The sequence below is a fragment of the Austrofundulus limnaeus genome, unplaced genomic scaffold, assembly GCF_001266775.1.
Source record: "Austrofundulus limnaeus strain Quisiro unplaced genomic scaffold, Austrofundulus_limnaeus-1.0 Scaffold17, whole genome shotgun sequence".
Taxonomy (NCBI): domain Eukaryota; kingdom Metazoa; phylum Chordata; class Actinopteri; order Cyprinodontiformes; family Rivulidae; genus Austrofundulus; species Austrofundulus limnaeus.
In genome coordinates this window covers 1-19,485 of record NW_013952419.1, presented here as the reverse complement: position 1 = coordinate 19,485, position 19,485 = coordinate 1, and the positions used below count along the sequence as shown (strand labels likewise).

Genomic DNA, 19,485 nt, shown 5'->3' with positions numbered 1-19,485 from the left:
TATATATAGTTTTGAGTAGATATCTTTTAATATTTTCTATGGGAGAATACCCCCAAACCCCACTAGAACTGCTTCACTCCACAGCTGCTGATTAACATGAACAGGTGTTCCTCGGTAGACTCCTGGTATCGTGTTTCAAATGAAGAATATTAACCACTTTAATTGGACAACAAAAATAATGTCAAAAGACTAAAAAACTATTTAATTTGGGATGTGAATTTGTACAAATTGGCAATGAGATTTAGAAAATTGCACAAGGGGCACCCTCTGGAGTCGTGCCTTCAGGCTGCCAAAATGGCTGGGGCTGGCCCTTTTATTCACATCATAGCTAAACATCCTTACCTCCAGGTTACACCACTTAAAAAAACAGTTTCCCAGTCTGAAACATGGCGCTGAATGGTACGTTGTGTTGTAGATTCTAATACTTGTATCTAAGTGACAGCAATGATTGGTTCTGTACTGATTGTCCATCTTGTGCAACTGAAACCTGAGTTTCCTCATGTAGCCAATTTTCTGTCCACCCCATGTTGTTAAATTTACTGCTCATTTCTTATTGATACAACATAAATTATTCTAGAGCAGGAGTTTTAGTGAATTGAAAGTAAAACGGATCACGTTTATCTTAATGAACAGGTCTTCCTCATTGAGTGTAATAATAGCTCATTTTTGACTTTGTCTCAAGTAAGGAGCCAAAGCAGAAATCTTCTGTTGCAGTGCGTGTCTGTATCCATGTGAAGCAGCTTAGGAAAGTTAAATTTATCCCAAGGACAGATGGGGCACACACACACCACTTTTTTTTTTTTTTTTGACAACCAGAGTACCAAGTTATGACAGTGGTATTTCAAAACAATGTTTGACTTTTATTGTATACTTCCAGAAGCTCTGATTGTAACTTCTCATTCCCGGCGTGTGCTCCCTGCTCATTCACCTTCTCCGTTGCAGTCACTATCGAATCAAACTCCTCTGTGTCTTTATAAGAAATGGAAAAACAAATGTTAAAACACCACTTGGCTAGAAGCCCAAAAACACAATGTGCTGGATTTTCAACACAAACGAGCATATTGGTCTGTGCTGTGGTTAATCAAACAGTGCATTTCAACAAGACTACAAATAAATGCCAAGCTTACCAGGGATGAGAGCTGAGCTATAGTTGCCCATCATAACAGAGGAACATTGCAGACAGTGAAAGACAGAAAACAAAGCTGCCAAATCTTTACGATTACATCTACAAATGATAGATAGGAGCAAGTAAACAGAGAGCAGGAATCAACAGAAACTTGCCAGGTTGTGTAGACGCTCAACATGCTTTGTCTCTGGGTGAAACAGAAACGAACACATGAGCTCTTCAGTCTGCATGATTAACACCCCATCAGAGCAGAAGCAAATCTTACAGCAGAGGCAGCTGTTTCTCTCAGGCAACAAATGTGTTAACACACACACTGATCCCAGCACAGACCAAAGGGGGGCAGTCACAGAAAAAAGTAAAAGCAGCAAACTGTTTACCAGATTGTGTTACATCAAATAATCCTTATTCCTCCAGCGCCACTCCTAAAATCCAGCAACATTTGAGGTCATTCAATACCATCCTTTGTGCTCTGGTGTGGCGTGCATGTTTTAATGAAGAGTGCCACTGTCAGGGCTAAGTTTAGAGTGGGACAGAAAGACCCCCCCCCACCACCACCACCACCACAAATATCAGGGGGGGCAAAGCAAAAAAAAAAAAATAAGTGTTGTGATTTCCAAAACAGGAAGCAAATTCATTAAATCTGATGTCCCTCCAACATCTTTTTCCTGCTTCTTCCTTTCAGGGCCACAGAGAGGGATGGGGTACACCCAGTGCTGCCGACATCTGATTTTGTTTTACATTTTTGTCGTTTTTTTGGTTTGTATTTTTGCTTTTGTCTTAAAAACTACGTCCTTACTATCCTAACAGCATAATTAGGTTACCACCAAACAGGTTTAGTTTCATCAGACCAAAAGACTTGCAGGCATTTGAAAACTTATCAGACTTTTATGTTGCGTTCAGAGTAAAGGCTTCTTCTTGTCGAGTGGCCTTTAAGTTCCTGTTAGACGCGTTTCATAGTTGATGACTCTTCTCAGCATCTTCTACGTTTAAAAGTTGATCGGCGCACTTTGCACCAAAATGCATTRATCTCGGGAACACAAAACCCATTTACTACCTATGCGTTATGACAGGACATTTTCATGGAGTTCACACTTGTGTATAAATGAACAGATGAACATTCAGACATCTGGAAATTGTACCGAAGGATAAACTAGAGTTATAGATATTTGAGGCCAGGGATAATTTATTTTATTTTACTTTGTTCAACTAGAGAGCATCATCAGACAGAGTTGAGTCACATCCGATGCCTTCAAATCACKTTTTTAAACAATAAATTTGACTTTAATTTACATTTTTCACTCTTCTTTGCTCACATTTCATGCCTGAAAAATACTAAAAAACTAATTTCATTATGTAAAAATCAAAGCAGTTAAATTTCAACTTAATTTTGTCATACTACAGAAATCACTACTAGATTCACCATAAAATTAAAAAATTCTCACACTGTTCTCATAAATACTGTCAGTTTATTGTGACTATGTTCAAGTACTTCAGTAAAAACACAAATCTTGACTCCCAAGTTTTATTTTTGTTTTATCCAAGTCGAACTCAGCATGTGATCACAATACAAGTTTTAAATGCCACAATACATTATGTAATATATTGCTGCTTATTAACAAAACAAATAATGAGCACTAAGTAAAATTAGGATTTCCAAGATCTTCTAAAGCAACAGCTTTTAAATCAAAAACATCAGGAAAAAAAAACACATGGTATATCTTACAAAATATTCTCAAACTAAGTACAGTAGTACTCTACCAAAGACCACATGTTAGCAATAACTCACAATACACAGGCAGGTTGGGTCTGAAGCGAGACTTTCCAACAGGTGTCAAAGATCTGGATGAAAAAGGTTCACGATCTCCCAGCTCCATTTTTTAGAATTTGGGACCTGCGTGCGAAATTAGGCAATAATTATAATTTTCTGTCTTAAATACATAAAAACATTGCACAACACCAATCTGCTTACCGCATGTTGTCACTAACGTTGATGGCTGGGTCCTCGGTTGTAAGGAGCTCGCTGACGCATCACTCTCATGTTGCGGTATTTGGACACGATGCTGTAGCTTTTTCTGAACACTGATCTCTGATTTGGGAAAGGACGTGGGATTAAAGTCTCCTGATAAACATCAGAAAAGATTAACAACGAAATTAGAGGTAACTTCATTTTTAACAATTCCCAGAAGCAGCAAGATATCTTTTAAAAACAGATAAAAATAGAAATACCATGAGTGGTCTTCTAACAGCTCCTGACAGGTCTGGGCCCGGGTTTCTCAGACCACTAGGTATCCTCTGACCCTGTAAAAACAAGTGAAAGACAACATTCAAAACTGAAACAGGGCTTAGTTTGGTTTTAATACTCTTTTTTTTTTTTTACACTTGTGCGTATTTGGAGTCATCCATCATTATGAATTAGGACAATCAGGATACAATGAATTGTACTTACTTGTATGGGTCCTGGTCTCCTAAAAGGCCTTGAGGGTCTGCTGTCATGCATCACATTGGGGGTTCTAGAAATTTTTTTTCATAAACAGATAAAATATGCCATCAGCCTTTTATTTTATGAGTGACGTTTCAATTTTGATAGAGGCTGAGCACGACAAGAATACTCTGTCAGTGAGGTCATTACTATATTTATGGTACCTAAACACCCTCTTCTCCAAGTATTTTCTGTCTTCAGGCGATCTGGAGTCGTTTGAAGATCGCCTATGTGACGTGTTCTCTCCATCTGAACTGCGGTCTAAAGCAAAGTTAGAAGTGGAAAAATTTGTYTTTTCAGCTGAAGCCCAGAAAAGCCTCTTGTAAAACTTATTTTAAAATATTTGGCATGATTAGGAAACACTATGTCGCAGAAAGAGTCAACCTACCTGTCTTTGACTTTGGGCTGTGACCTTTTGGAGGGGAAGTGTCTTTAGAGGAGGAACTTGGTCCAGGCGGCCAGTGAGACAAAACGACAAGATCACGTTTCTCTATGGGAGAAGACCTGGGAGAAGATTAGAAGGCAATGTTTGAATTTTGCTTGATAATTCCTGCAACAGTTTTCAGAAATTTGGCATTCAAAGCATATTCAAAAAATTTAAATTACCCCATCAGCTGTTAAAGGTAAAACATTAACCAGTAATATGTATGTATATATAGTGTTTTGCAGGCAGACAATTTATAAAGCCACACATCATTTAGGTACTTACAAAAACCATGGCATGTCCATGCTTCTTTACTCCTATTTTTGTACCCTGAATCAATCTGAGCTTTCTCCATTTATTCATCAATTCTTAGAGTGGCCAAATCACATCACATCATGTCTTCTATCAATCCTTGACAAGCACATGGAGGAGGGGCGTGACATTATTTTATCAGATTTATGCATTATGATCAGCCGATCCTAGACGTTCAGTTTTCTTCTGTCCTCTTATTCCAAGGAATCCACGTGATATGGGTCATCTTGAAGGCATGTGCAGTTTTGGGAGCAAATAGAATAAATGCATGCTGCTGGGGTCAGCTTAGAAGATTCTTCACCACAGCTGGTTTTAAGATGCAATCCAAATTCAAGTTTCCAGACCATCTCCTCAAGACTTTTTTTAGGGACCAAAGAGGCGTCCATATTCTACAAATCCCTTCCTCCTCTTGAAATCTGGCCACTTGTGAAAGTCAAAATCTGACAAGTTGTGAAGAGACTTTATGGGGTGATCCATATTCTTCTTCTGTAGGAGCTTTCAGTTAGTTGGATGAAAAACCAAGAACTGCTGTAGATCATCTTTCCATGAAACTTTCAGGACTTCAACCATCTTCTGCCTGAAAATGTAACATTTTGTGGCCCATTTATAAAAGCAATTTAAACTGCAACAGCACGTTTTATTGCTGTAATTATGTATTCAAGTAGATCCATCCACTGTGCAGTTTTTATGGCTGCAGTTGACTCCATTTTGTGTTCATTTGAACCCATCTGAATTCCATCAAGATACTTTGTATAATTATCCAGCTCTGGAATGATGATTATATGATGCAAGCTTGGGAAAAACAAATGCTTCTTGGGATTCTTGTGACTCCAGAGAAGAGGGGAGTTCAGGGAAGAACAAGAAGGTATTAGTCTGGCTCCTCTTCTTTGTGTATTCAGATTGGGACTAACAAGGCACTGAAACTTCGACAGAAAAAATGGTTCTTCTTGGATAAATTCCCTTTGATTTCTACTTTGTTGAATATACATTTCATATTTATATGTAGAAGATTTCAAATTTTGAATACCCAAAAAAGATTAGCTAATTTTTTGTTTGTTTTAAGGGTGGGGATGGAGTGTCTTAGGAAATTTACACATTTAGTACAATCACTCTGGTTCATCAAATAACCAGTAATAATTGTTTAACCACAAAATCACAAATTATAATTGGGTTTTTGGTAAGAAAGCATTTGTTTTTTGTCAGCCAGCTTCAACAGGGGCAAGCAATATTCAACAATTCAAAAATTTTGGGATTTATTTTATGGCTTTTGTTGTCTGAAGCCAAAAACGATCATCATCCAACTTAGCGATGAGATAACTGCATATCAGACTTTGTTGTGGGAAATTTCCTCAATCCACTTGCTTGTAAAATTTGTGTCTTGATCTATCTGTGGCCATCGGAAGTAGCTGATAACAAGGATGCAATGCTGCTGCAGTTTTATCTGAAGGGTTGTTGACCAGTTTCCAGGCAGCTYCTTGGTGGTTTCTGTTTAGATCATGCCAAGTCCTCTTCGTGTCCATCAACTTTATCATTTTTGCCAATGGAAATATATATTTTTTAATTATGCGTTATAAAGATGTATTGTTTACTGAGAATAAAGATGTCTTCACAACATGCTGGGAAGCACCATTTCAAGTTTTAGTCACTCTGACTGTCGACAGAAGAATCCTTCGGGTACAGTTCAACTAAATTTCCAAAAGCCTCATAAGGCTTATTTTACATATTTTCTTCAGGATCAATTGGCCAGCTTAGACAATGTGCTTTGTATTTGGAGTCTAAATCTTTTCTTCATCCCGTTTCAGTGGTAGGTATTTTAAAAACCCATGTAGCACGCAGTTAGGGTGGCGTTTGAGAATGACGTGGCTTTGCATCAAATGAATCACATTTAGCTCATCATGACATCTCCATTTTCCACAGCTGGCACCCCTTTCACACATTCTTTCTTGACCTCTTAATCATCATCATCATCATCAAGCCCCTGCGAATTGTGCTACAAGAAAAATACCGTACCTGTGTTTGCTCAAGGATCGGCGAGACTCCACCTGTTCTTTTCCTGAGCCAGAGTCTCTCGAGGATCTGCTTGCTTTGTCTTCCTCTCTGGAGGGTGACTGTTGTGGTTTGGGCTTTCTTGGCTCAATCCTTTTCAGAGGAACTGCCTTTAACGGGAAACGCCTCTTCCTTATAGCAAAAACAGAGCTGGTATTTCCTCGTGCAGGCATGTCACCTGGACGAGGCCTGGGTCTCACAGTTGGAGGTATTCTTAGCCTCATGAGAGACTCGGCTCCGATTTGCCGACTCCTAACTAGGTAACCTCGACCCCTAAAAGACAAAGGTGGACCACCAAACGGTCTGGGTAGACTCATCAGCTGAGGTCTCTCTCTCCTGGGGTATTTTGGATTGCCATGCTGTGGTTCAGGACCTGACAACCTCCTCTTACGAAATCCTGACGTTTGTCTGTCCTGAAGGCTCCTGTAGTGGGATGATGATGGTGATGGACCTCCTTTCCACGAGGGAGATCTGTAAGGGGGTAGATGAGGGATATCTTGTGCCCTCTCTCGACTGTGGGATCTGTTGCCCTGCCTCTCCACAGGACCACGTTGCCGCCTGGAGTCTTGTTCAGATGACCACCTGCATTTCCACCAAACAATAGAAAAATCATTACAACGACAGATCCATTGCCATTTTAAGTGGGACAGGGAAGTTTTAACTTTTATCTCAAATGCAGCCCTTTCACAAGCCAAGACAGAATGAAATAAATAGGGGTAAACTTTCAACAGGGGAATTATAGATGTAACACTCTTTTTACTGCCATACTTAAAATTAGACCTATTTTAACTGCTTAGAATAAAACATGGGCTGGAGCAGAGCTGAGTATTATATTATCTATGAGTGGGAGAAGTGGCCAGCTTCTGGCCTCCTCTGTAATGATTTTTACCCAGCTCGGGGTATTGCTTCACTCCTGTACCTCTCTGTACATGAGCCTCTCCCAGGCATCCCCCTGGGGATCCTCTGAAATCCAGGGGGCCGGTGCTCCCCATTGTGAGAAAATGAAAACGATCCAGGCTCGTTCCAGCGCTTCATGCCACGACCTGAATGCACATATGGCCTTCCTCTTGGGTGAGGGTCTCGACTCCGCTCATAGGGAAAACCAGGTTGCCTTCTGGGGTCCCTGAAAGATCCCTGGTAGGGTGGTGCGGATCCTGGCCTCCTGTCAGCTGGATGGCCACGAAAATGTCTTGGAGGAGATAATCTGTGGCCCGAGGGATGACCATGGAAAGGTGGGCCCCTTTGGCTCTGGTGTCCTTGTGAAAAGCTGTGAGGGGATGAACGACGCTGGACTTGAGAGGGGCGGTTCGGCCTGGGTGGAGGCGACCTCCGCTGACTAGAATGTGCCCCCATTTTGGGAGAGTGGGATGAGGAGGATCCTTGACTCTGAGGCCTCCAGCGGTTAAAACGCGGCTCTCTTTGATCTCCCATTTCAGGAGCTCTTCTGCCAACTGGTGGCCGTCCTCGTCCTTTGGAATCCCTCCAATCAGGAGGGGGCTTCCCAGAGTAGCCCTGGTCATTTCTTCGACTTCTGGAGCTGGGGCTGGGGCTGTAACTTCCTTCCTTATGTCCACGACTATCTCCGTAGGGTCTGGCAGAGCACAAAATAAATAAAATAAAATACAATAAATAAATAAAACAAATGAAATATGATGTAGTCATTAATTTTCAAATCTAAGACTAAAGAACGTAGATGAAAAACATTACCTTGGCTTTAAGCGTGGGGGTCCAAATTGTGATCGAACCATCTCTGGAACTAGATGTGTAATCTTTAAACAAATAAATAAAAATATTACATTTTATTGTTTTTAGAGAGTTAAACACAAAAAATTACCTATCTTGAATTTGCAGCATGCAGGTCTAAACTCATGGAGTTCAAACACTTTTGTTGTGATTGCATGAATCTTGTAATCATTGTAATATCTGTCTAATAATTATTAACCAGTTATTTTATTCTATCAAACGTGTTCTAGCATGGGAGAAGTCAAGCAATCAAATGTTCCAAGGATTTTCGAAACGCTCCTTTGCAGTGCAACACATTCATTTTAACAAAACAACGCATTATTATGTCCATAGTGCTAATTGTATTCATCTGTAAATCATCAGCCTACTTAACGAAACAATCAATGCTATTTATCTCACGTCTGCTTGATTAACGCAACGCAAAATGTAAGCAATCATCAAGTTAAATGAATGAGAGATGACCATGTGTGTTGACTCTTAATGGTGGCTGCTACTTGAGTTTCTGTTCTGAGCGACTCCAAGAAGCAGCAGAGCCTGTTTTTATTTCCAGCATTACCTCTGAGGAGCCTTTAGACTCACTATTAAAATTAATTATTTCAAGAAATAAATCCCTACATTCTGTTGGTAAATGCGTTTAGTTAATGTTTCGGTTTGGTTCATATCATTTTCACGCAAACATATTAGCAAGGCCGAGAACCTTGACTCAATGCTAATTTTAGCTTTGTGAGGCTAGCGAGTGCATTTCTCACTGGTTTCACATTCGACAAAATGGAGTTCACGAAATTCCTGAGTCCTTACAATATTTCGGCAAACCCTTACGCTAAACAAACATTTACTTTAATGTAGGTACTCACAAATATGTGACATTCGATGACACAAAAGCTACTTACCAAGATCCAGCCGATAAATAGATGAAAGCTACGTGCGACACAGTTTGCACACTCTTCCTCTTTGCCTTAAGAGGAAAGTTGATGCGRCCCCTGCCTTCCGGGAGTGGTACTACATGCCAGGCGAGAATTCTTTTTAATGGTTTTTTTTTTATGAATTTAATGCTAAATAAAATACATACAAAACCAAATAAATAAAATAACTCTCTATGTATGAATGCCTTTTTTCTTTGGATTATTCTTTTTGCATCATTAGACTATCACTGTGGCTCGTAAACAAAAATGGACATTAAGTACTAAATTGCATCACACTTTAGGCCACATATATTCAACTTTCCACCTCTCCTTTTATGTCCAGTTTGAGATTTTGTATATTTGCATTTTCCAATTTAGCTAAATGTAGAGGACACCCAAATAAGCAAGTATTATTTACTTAACTGGCCCATTGACCTTGAAAAACAGCCTATAAATGTCACATTTCACCAATTTATTTATTTATTTATTTATTTATTTATTTATTTATTTATTTATTTATTTATTTTGGATTATGATAAATTTTGTTTCAACATCATTTGTGTAACACAGAGGTGCCCAAAATTGGGGCCCGCGGGCCAAAGTTGGCCCACCGAGCCATTTGATTTGGCCCACCAGCCGTTGTCCTGGTCACTAGATTGTGATTAAATATAAAATACAAGTAACTACAAGAGACATTTAGATTAGATTTAAGCCCATATATAGATTTGCACACCTTACAAGACCACATATACTCAAATTTTAAATTAGGAAAAGTCCCATGAGCCTTTGCTGCCTGAGCATACGTTGAATTTTCTCCATGTCTATGGGTTGAAAAAAAAACTAAAGAATGTGGGCAACCACACTGGCTGCTAACTTAAAAAATAAAACAACTTCACTTAAGATTTGCATTTCTTATATTATTGCGTTTGGCCCGCGGCCCTCAGATTGATTATACWGTAATTTTGGCCCTCTCAGGAATAATGTTTTTTTTAATTTGGCCCTATTAGAGAAAATGTTTGGGCACCCCTGGTGTAACACATTCACCCCACCTGTAAAAAATGTAAATAACATATTTTGAGTTAATATTTAATGCTGATGACACTGTATCTAATTCCAAATAAAAACAACTTTGACTCGTTTTTGTGCAATTATGATCAGCTGTTTTGCATTAAGTGTACATAAAACATTATTTCCACATGTAAAGTTGTAAAAGTTATAGCTCCCATTTTTAACTGAGACAATGTTAGACTAAACTGAGAAAAAGACAGATGAAATCACAAAAACACAAACTCATACAAAACAAACAATTCACTGTTAAGATCTTTATTTTGAAATAACTTTGTTAAGACCATGCCAAACATGCACAAAGTCTACTGCGTTTGCATTACATAAAGCCATAAAGCGTTCAGCTGGCTTTGTTGCAGTTTTGACTTTGAAATGTGATCAGAAATACTGTATTTTTAGCCTCATTCATTTCCTAGGATGTCAGATCAATTATTTTTGCAATAAAAAGCACTTTATAGAACAAATATTTGTCAATGCAAACAAAATGTTAATGCTAACTTACAAATATTGCTAGTTTCTGTTTGGCTATAAGGGTAATAAAATATTCCTGGCTTTTAGACAATATATGCTACATGAGTGTCATGTTTAGACAAAGCTGCTGGAATAAGTGCAAGGATAATTCAAAGGGCACACACACAAATTATAAGAAAAAAAAACAGACACAAACCTGAACACTTGCTCAGACTGCAGAATATACTGTATATATGTGTGTGTTTTACAGAGATATATTGGCAATTGTTTCTGACTTGCTAAAAAAGTTTATTGCTTTCCTTAAACTTAATCATGACACATGTATTAATTTGTTATGCATATGAATTTGTTTGTATTATTCCTGTATTGGTTTGCATGAATACAAACCAACTTTACTGCTACAATTCAAAAGGACAAGTTTGTTTTAAGCAAACATTAGCAATTTTTCAGGCAGCTTGGACAATAAATTAACAAAAACTGAATTTGATGGCACTACAGGAACTATTTGAGTTGACATAAACTCAATAATGTCCAAATATGATTGGAATTTAAGCATGTGCAGCACTGTTTTCTGTTGTATTCTTTTATTATTAATATGCATTTAGGTATGCATGCTCTATGGTGTCTGTCAGGTGGTGCTGCAGCACCCTCTGCACCCCAGTTTTTCACAGTTTTGATTACGATGCATTTAGAATGCAACAAAAGARTTTTTTTTCTGGTCTCCTACAAAAATGTTAATATGTCATTGATTGGTTTTACAGTTGTTCTTAGTCATATAGAGTTTTATTTTTCAGTAACATGCTCTTAGCAAGTTTCTTTAACAAGATGATAATCTTTGGTGAACAACTCTGAAAGCAAACTTCAGTGGAAGAGGATGAAGCAGTTCTCTATTTGGCTTTTTTATTTTAATCAAATAAACATCCCAAATCATCATGCACAAAGAACATCACCTGGCTGGATTTATTTTTTAATTAGGTCATCAGCCTCACGTTGCCTTATCGATGATCTCAATGTTTCAGAAGCTGAAGTAGCAGAGTTATAAATGAAGTGACGCAGCACAAACTTTAAGAATTCAGTAATGAAGTTCCTATCAAGCGTCGTATCAAGAGAATATGTGTTTTTTAATCTTTTAATTTGCCGTTTTTCGTCTTTTCTCTCCTATTTTATCTACATTGTCTAAGTAGAAATATCTTAAGAACATGTGCTTTTCTTTCATTGTTTAAACTTTTTTTTTACACCTTGCAAGTCATAGTTTGCATTTTAACTCAAACTTTATGGCTCTTTTTTCCACAGCTGTAACACACACACTGATCACAGAGAATGTGACATCATTTGTATGTGTTTGTGTGAGTTGAATGTGAGTGTGTGTAAAAGTGTGTGCAAGACAAAGAAATTGAAGAAAGAGATGACAACATAGAGGAYAAGAAAGAGCTTGAAGAGATAGTTCAGGCATTTTGAAATGGGCATCTGTGACAGGATTAGGAATAACTATCTTACCTGTTGTAGATAACTCTTTACGCGACCTCAGTTTGGAGAAATGGGGTTCAGCAATGCCTTTAGCTCATCAATACGGTCAGATTTAAACTTTATTTCTCTGAAAAATGTTGTTTGAAAAGCTGTCTAAAACAGGTAAGATATTAACTGTTCATAACCTTTCTACAGAACCCCATCTGAATCATCGCTTTAATAAACTACTTGACACTAAGTTTGTTTGAGGATGGAGATGGAATCACCAGGAGCTTTGAGTCAGACATAGGACTAACGATGCCTTCAATCAGATTCTTGTTGCAGTCGCCTACGCTGCTCTCGGAGGAGAGTTTCTGGTACGTGACACTTCCTGTCAGGTCCATCAGGTCTTCAAGAGCACGGGTGTTGCTCGTGACGGCCAGCTGGACTTCACTGACGGGTGAGTACTCCGGGATTGAAATTAGTTCCTCTTTTGAAGCTGGACTGAAATTCAATGTTTTAAAAAGAAAGTTATGTTTTATTTTATTTTATTTTAACCTGATGACATATATATTATATGTGACCCATCACATCAAAATGAGAAAATTTGGTCAAAATGACCTAATCATATTTTCAGATTCCTGGCTTTAAAAGCTACATTTTGATACTTAGACCATCCTAACATCAATAATAGATCCAGAGATATTATTTAATTTGTGTTGTTGATTACAATAAWATATAAATATTTGCTCTATATCCTAATTTTATGTAATTTTAATGAGAATATTATATGTCATTTTGAAAAATAAACCTCAAATATTATTTGGATATTGAGATTTCCCAGTTGGAAAGAAACAAAAGCTTTGATATCTTACAGGGAAAATCCTAACATTTTAAGGCGTTTTTCCTCAAAATCAGGTTTTTGTTGCTAATGCTCAAAAAACTGCTTCAAAAAACATTTTTAGGATAATAGTTCAAACAGTTTATTGAAATAATACATTGATAACACATTTATGTGTGTTTTAATCAAAACACTATATCTGCCTATTTCTCCACATACAACTTTTAGACTTAATCCTCATTTCGATGTGATGGGTCACATATACAGCGGGTGAAATAAGTATTGAACACGTCACCATTTTTCTCAGTAAATATATTACTAGAGGTGCTAATGACATGAAATTTTTACCAGATGTCGGTAACAACCCAAGTGATCCATACATACAAAGAAATCAAACCATAAATGTCCAGAAATTAAGTTAGTTGTAATAATGTGGAATGGCACAGGGAAAAAGTATTGAACACACGAAGAAAGGGAGGTGTAAAAAGGCATGGAAAGCCAAGACACCAGCTGAACTCTCTCAGTAATTAGAAAGCAAGCCTGCCCCTTGTCAGTGCAAGTTAATATCAGCTGGTTCAGTCCCAAATGATGGCCAGGTATCACACAAGAACCATCTGATGATGGGTAAAAGTAAAGAGCTCTCTCAAGACCTTCACAACCTTATTGTTGCAAAGCATAATGATGGCATCYGTTACAGAAGAATGTCTAAACTTCTGAAGGTTCCAGTGAGCACTGTTGGGGCCATAATTCAGAAGTGGAAAGAACATTATTTCACCATAAACCGACCACGACCAGGTGCTCTTCACAAGATTTCTGACAGAGGAGTGAAAATAATTATCAGAAGAGTTGTCCAAGAGCCAAGGACCACTTGTGGAGAGCTTCAGAAAGACCTGGAATTAGCAGGTACGATTGTTTCAAAGAAAACAATAAGTAATGCACTSAACCACCATGGCCTGTATGCACGCTCACCACGCAAGACTCCACTGCTGAAGAAACAGCATGTTGAAGCTCCTTTAAAGTTTGCTGCACAACATTTAGACAAGCCTGTGTAATACTGGGAGAATATAGTCTGGTCAGATGAGACCAACATTGAACTGTTTGGATGCCAGAATACACATCATGTTTGGAGGTCAAATGGCACTGCACATCAGCCCAAAAACACCATACCAACAGTGAKGTTTGGAGGTGGGAACATCATGGTGTGGGGCTGTTTTTCAGCATATGGTACTGGCAAACTTCAAATAATTGAAGGAAGGATGAGTGGAAAAATGTACAGAGACATTCTTGATAAAAATCTGCTTCCATCTACCAGGATGATGAAGATGAAACYTGGCTGGACATTTCAGCAAGACGATGAGCCCAAACACAAAGCCAAGGAAACTCTCAGTTGGTTTCAGAGAAAGAAACTAAAGCTGCTGGAATGGCCCAGCCAATCACCTGACCTGAATCCAACAGAAAATCTATGGAAAGAACTAAAGATCAGAGTTCATAGAAGAGGTCCATGAAACCTTCAAGATTTGAAGACTGTTTGTGGAAGAATGGGCCAAAATCACACCTGAGCAATGCATGCAACTAGTTTCTCCATACAGGAGGCGTCTTGAAGCTGTCATTGACAACAAAGGCTTTTGTACAAAGTATTAGATAAATTTCAGTAAGTGTGTTCAATACTTTTTCCCTGTGCCATTCCACATTATTACAAATAACTTCATTTCTGGACATTTATGGTTGGATTTCTTTGTATGTATGGATCACTTGGGTTGTTACCGACATTTGGTGAAAATTTCATATCATTAGCACCTCTAGTAATATATTTACTGAGAAAAATGGTGATGTGTTCAATACTTATTTTACCCGCTGTATATTTATTTGTAATATAAGCTCTGATAACTCACCTAACGTCCATCGACTGCACCTCATCAATGGACCCTGAGCGCTTCACGTCTAGCGGCTCCAGCTTGATGACCGGTGGTGACAGGTGTCTGACCGGAAGGATAGTCACAGATGGTCTCAGATCCTGGGAGCCCCCGTTAGCCTTTGGGTCGGGTGATGTCAGCACGTGCAGTGTTTGCAGCTTAGTTTGATGACTGCACACTGAGCCTTTCCCATGATGCTTCACTGCTCCATTCATCACACTGTCTTCTCTGTGGTTTGCGTTGGCGTCTCCCATCGGCTTGATCATGCCTGTGCTTACCAGAGCTGTGACTTTAGTATTTGCTTTGTGGTGTTTGTTCAGGTTATGTTCCGGTTCYCCTTCATTTGGTTTGAAACCACAGAGGTTAGCCTCTTTACTGAGCTGGCTGCCTTGATCTTCTTTACTGATTTGTCTTTTTTCCTGTCTATCGTCCTCCTTCTGTGCTTCTTTCTTCAGATGAGCCTCTTCTTTCGTTTTGACCTGCACTGTGACCTGCTCTTTCACCTGAAACTCTGCCTGTTTGCTTGGCTGCTGGGTGACGTGAGCGTTAGCATTTACAGCCCCTGTGAAGGACAGAACACATTATAGCACTTCATTTGGACTGTCCAGGGTCGCATCACAGTCAGTTTCTTTGAGCTTGAATAGAAGACAGTCGTCCAAATGTGTAGAAAAGTTAAGATTCAAGCCAGCAGCATCAGCAAATAAGAAGGCCTTTTTTCAGATCTCAGCACTGGACAGCTCAATGTGAAGTCATCCTTTGAGGAAAAGTCCCTCTGAAAGAGCTAAAGAAATGTTCCAAGGGCATTTTCAAGAGCAGCCTATCAGCGCCTGCGGTGGTGTACTGCAGTGGAAAAACAGCAGGAGCAAGAAAGTCTTTCACTGCTGCTCCTCCACCTTTTTGCACTGTGCGCACAGTTATTAGGCAAGTGGCTTATTCTGACACCATGTGTCTTTATTACTACGCACAACACTGGAATCAAATACAAGCAAACCTGAATGCTAATTGGGGTTTGCATAGGTTTAAAGTAACAAAGTAAAAATACTTCATTATTTTATACTTTATGGAGTCAGTATTTTTTTTTTTAATTTTTACTTTATCTTTTTATATTTTTAAAATAACCTCGTTACTCTGATTTCATTTTTGCTTGTTTTCATTCTGGCTTGTCATTGTGAAAAACAAACAAAAAAAACTATTCAGGTATACTGTTTGTCATACAGCAAAATATTAGGGCTATACTTAGATTATTTTTTTTTTCTTTATTATAAAATTAAAGTCAGAATGTTACAAAAAATACATATAAATTACGAGAAAAAAGTTGTATGACAATAACGTAATAATATTACAAGAAAAAAATCATAATATTAACAAAAGAAAGTCATATGAGAATAAAGTTATAATATTATGAGAACTCCTACATTAAAAAAGCAGTCTAACAACTGCGTTTTGAGCCTCTTATGAAGTCATACTTCGGTATTGCTTTTACAACTAAGGAAATACTTAAATAGTTTAAACATATCAGCATAAATGATTGGCAGGACTTTTGAAACAACTGTGTCTATTTTGAAGATTTTATTCTCGTATTATTTTGACTTTATTCTTGTAATAGAAAAGTCTGGCGTTAACACTCTGTTGTATGGAGCCTTCCTAATAAAGTGAATTAATTTGAGTGAGTATTAATTTGTATCACACCAGCACATGACACAAATCACAACAAACTTCATGGTTAGACGTACTGAAAGGTAACTCAACTTGTCAGTGAACAATAAATGTTATTCTTTAGTCATTTTGTCAACTAAAAACAGAATAAAAAAGATTTTTGTGATAATAATTCACCACACTATTTATATTGCCTGATAACTGTGCACAATAAAAAAATATATGTACATGCAAGGTAAAAATCTCCATAATGTCCCCAAAATTTTATTTTTGCTTTTGAATCCTTGATGTTCATTCTTCTGAATAAACCAAAGCCTCAGATGCTGTTACTGTGAGAGGTTTAAAAACAAGCCAGCTCTTAAAAAATAAAAATAAAAAAATCCAGATCGCTGTTGCGCATGCTGAAGACTTCCTTGACACAAAAATTGGAATAGAAATCACACATGCCCTGTTTGCGTTTTTACAGCAGCAAGGCACGCAGCAAAAAAAAGGCGGAGCAAAAGAAGGCATGGCCAGCAAGCAAACTGAGAGCGTCTCCAGGCTGATTGGACGCACACTGACCTGGCGGCGGCGGCGAGACGGCTTTTGTCTCCACCTGCTCCTCCTCCTCCTCCTTCTGATTCAACGCGCAACCCGAGACAATCAGGACACAAACAAACCAAAGTGTCACCAATAAAAGCGTTTAATTAAAAACAAGGGACGGTCAAAGTTTTTGGTTAGAGAAAACGGGATGAAAATTTAAAAAAAAAAAAAGGAAAACTCTTCAAACAATCAGCAGGCATTAAAGGCAGCAGGTTGAGAACAGAAGGTTTCTCTCACAGTACCTTCACGTCAGCTTCACTTTTCCGGGTTCTCTTCATGATCTCTTCGATCCTCTGCAGAAAAAAAAAGTCACACGCGATCAAACTGTGAACGGTTTCAGATGCAGACATATGAACAAGGCTGTCATCAAGACGTTTTGTTCATTCTGATAAATGTGAACCTTCTTCCTGAGCTGCCTCTCCTCCTCTTCATGCTGCGTCTGCAGTTCCCTGTCCTGCCGGTGACGTTCTGCATCTTCCTGAGCCTGAACCACTTTGACTTTCTGTTTACAAGAGAGTGTGCGTTTGGGATGGAGGGATTGTTATAATCAGCATAATATGTGCAAAAGACAAGTTCATAAACAAAGGTCAAATGAAATATTTACCTCATCAAATTGACCCCTGACACGTGCATCTACATGTAGATCCTTCTTCTGCTGTTCCTCTTTTCTTTTGTCCTCCTCTTGTTTCGGCCTGTGCGCGTCGTTCAAATGGTTCCCTCTCACCTCGGCTGGCTGAGCCTTCACCTCCTGCTGTCTCTTCCTCCTTTGTTCCTCCTCCTCTRTTAATCTGATCAGAATGTTCACATTTATTTATTATAAGCTTTTAAAAACAGATGTTTCCGTGGGGGGTAGTTGAAAGAAAAAAAATTAGAGGGAATAAAAATGAGGGAAAAAAAACTACAGGTCATGGAGTTATAGAACAGCAGGAGTGCATCTTGACTACGCGAAGCATTGTTGTGAAGACGTGCTGAAGTGGGACTGTCAGAAATGGTAGGATGTTCTTAAAGGTGTTTAGATAAGATGCAAAATCAAATTTATTTGCATTTTCATAAGAACTGAATGCAACATAGTTACTTGATTGTGGTATATAACTGAACTATGTACCTGAAAAATACATTATACCCTCCTTTTAAATAGCTGCTTTGTTGGGTGTGAGCCGTCGGCCATCTTGGCTGCCAGTTTTGCTCCTCCATGTTTTTTTTCATGTTGTCACAGATGCTAACATTGYATATGTGGGGCTCAGTCATATTTAACTCTATGCAACAGGTTAGGGCTTTGGTCTGAWCTGCTTTGACAAGGATTTGAACTTTTCAAGCTCTAAGCTCAATTAACTAACCTTTCTTCCGCCTCCTTCTCTCGTTTTTTCTCCTCCTGTTCTTTCAGGGCTCGAGCCAGACGCCTGCGCTCTGCCAGCAGCCTTGTAGCCTCTTCTGCATCTGTGGTTCCAGCTCCCACTTTCCCCATGGATGGGATTGTTGCCATCTCTATCCAACATAAAAAGATCATGTCAAGAAAAAAAAAAAGACAAACTGGGCCTAAAATACATGTTAGATAAAATGRGCTCGAGTTCACCTTTGCTCTTGTCTCCACTCTGTAATTTTTTCTCTGAAGAATCTGTCCTGGAGGATGTTTTRTTCTCAACATGCGAAGTTGAACTTAAGCCGCCAACGTCAGTTTTGGGTTTCTCAGGTTTCGATTGTCCAGARTTTTTGTCTGACTTTTTGTCTTCCGAATTTGTAGCCCCGCTCGGTGTGTTTGGACGATGTCGTGTTGGAGAACAGTGGTAACTGCTGGGAGACTGGGCACGCACCTTAGACGCTAACCTGCACAAATACAAACGTATTTGTTAGGAAAAACGTYTTTAACATGTCTGTTTATATTTTAATGACAAATTGTCTTACTTGGAAGGAGAAGGAGAAGCCAGGTGCCTGGTGACACTAGCAGGGGATTCAGATCTTCTCAGAGGAGATCCATAACCTGGGGATGCAGTTCTTCTGTCTCTGCGGATTCGCTCTTTCTGTAAAAGGGGCCAGATTGGTTTGTTGTTTTATTGTTACTGACGTGGAATTTTGTGGATATAAAAATGCAATAAGAAGAAGATCAGACCTTGGGGGTACTGGGAGTAGACCGAGAGCCTCCCTGAAGTCCGGCTCTGTTAAGGTTTGCAGGATTAGGATAAGGTAATCTGTGAGGACTGCAGGGGGCTGCATGATAACAAATTGGAGCAAATGAGCTAAAGGCAAATTCCAGCTGACAAGAACTTTAATACAGCAGAGAAAGGCTTGTGTGCTGCATTCAGCTGCGGGTTACACAACTGAATTTGCAGCTACAATTGGCAGAGACATAATCCTGCAATACAAAACAACATGAGAATGTGCATTTTAAATTAATGTTACATTTAGAATTTGAACTTTTAAAAATATTAGGAATTTATTAAGGGTGGTCACATGTAACTTGGTCAACATACTGTATATTGAT

The 19,485-nt window shown here is 38.7% G+C and overlaps 4 protein-coding genes across 8 annotated transcripts in view; all 4 read right to left on the bottom strand.

The window, feature by feature from the left end:
* Window positions 1–2,470, bottom strand: part of si:dkey-71d15.2 (SH3 domain-containing kinase-binding protein 1) — a 5,664-nt gene extending 3,194 nt beyond the window's left edge. The window contains exons 1-2 of one of the 4 annotated variants that reach the window (XM_014003114.1): window positions 1,128–2,470; window positions 872–969 (exon numbers count right to left, since the gene is read on the bottom strand). In XM_014003114.1, the coding sequence (XP_013858568.1) occupies window positions 872–969; window positions 1,128–1,161 (132 nt within the window). In that variant the 5' untranslated portion in view covers window positions 1,162–2,470. The other 3 variants (XM_014003117.1, XM_014003113.1, XM_014003115.1) reach the window with 3 other exon arrangements.
* Window positions 2,471–2,634: 164 nt separating this feature from the next.
* On the bottom strand, window positions 2,635–9,105 carry LOC106514035 (serine/arginine repetitive matrix protein 1). 2 transcript variants are annotated; one of them, XM_014003110.1, is made up of 10 exons: window positions 9,021–9,105; window positions 8,095–8,156; window positions 7,307–7,978; window positions 6,352–6,969; window positions 3,994–4,109; window positions 3,770–3,866; window positions 3,573–3,636; window positions 3,353–3,424; window positions 3,096–3,245; window positions 2,635–3,017 (listed from the first exon to the last, which is right to left on the bottom strand). In XM_014003110.1, exons 2-9 carry the CDS (start codon window positions 8,133–8,135, stop codon window positions 3,108–3,110), a joined length of 1,818 nt encoding a protein of 605 aa, XP_013858564.1. In that variant the 5' UTR covers window positions 8,136–8,156; window positions 9,021–9,105; the 3' UTR covers window positions 2,635–3,017; window positions 3,096–3,107. The 2 variants fall into 2 exon arrangements, with proteins under 2 accessions (XP_013858564.1, XP_013858565.1); XM_014003111.1 differs by having other exon boundaries at window positions 3,096–3,212.
* Window positions 9,106–11,905: 2,800 nt separating this feature from the next.
* LOC106514034 (MAP7 domain-containing protein 2) lies at window positions 11,906–17,036 on the bottom strand. Its single transcript, XM_014003109.1, has 3 exons — window positions 16,986–17,036; window positions 14,748–15,330; window positions 11,906–12,518 (listed from the first exon to the last, which is right to left on the bottom strand). Exons 2-3 carry the CDS (start codon window positions 15,032–15,034, stop codon window positions 12,260–12,262), a joined length of 546 nt encoding a protein of 181 aa, XP_013858563.1. The 5' UTR covers window positions 15,035–15,330; window positions 16,986–17,036; the 3' UTR covers window positions 11,906–12,259.
* Window positions 17,037–17,090: 54 nt separating this feature from the next.
* map7d2a (MAP7 domain containing 2a) lies at window positions 17,091–19,211 on the bottom strand (the record flags this gene model as incomplete). Its single annotated transcript, XM_014003108.1, is given in 7 exon segments — window positions 17,091–17,299; window positions 17,407–17,508; window positions 17,611–17,794; window positions 18,344–18,491; window positions 18,580–18,830; window positions 18,909–19,024; window positions 19,114–19,211. Coding segments are annotated over 7 exon segments (959 nt in total), but the record flags the coding sequence as incomplete, so codon positions are not given.
* Between the last annotated feature and the right edge of the window lie 274 nt (window positions 19,212–19,485).

Coding starts and splice junctions, on each gene's coding strand:
- LOC106514035 (XM_014003110.1), bottom strand. CDS start 8,135: ATGGTTCGATCACAATTTGGACCCCCACGCTTAAAGCCAAG. Junction 6,970..7,306: donor AGAGGCTCATGTACAGAGAG/GTACAGGAGTGA, acceptor GTGGAAATGCAG/GTGGTCATCTGAACAAGACT. Junction 3,425..3,572: donor GGAGACCAGGACCCATACAA/GTAAGTACAATT, acceptor TTGTTTTTACAG/GGTCAGAGGATACCTAGTGG.
- LOC106514034 (XM_014003109.1), bottom strand. CDS start 15,034: ATGATCAAGCCGATGGGAGACGCCAACGCAAACCACAGAGAAGACAGT. Junction 12,519..14,747: donor GTGCAGTCGATGGACGTTAG/GTGAGTTATCAG, acceptor ATTGAATTTCAG/TCCAGCTTCAAAAGAGGAAC.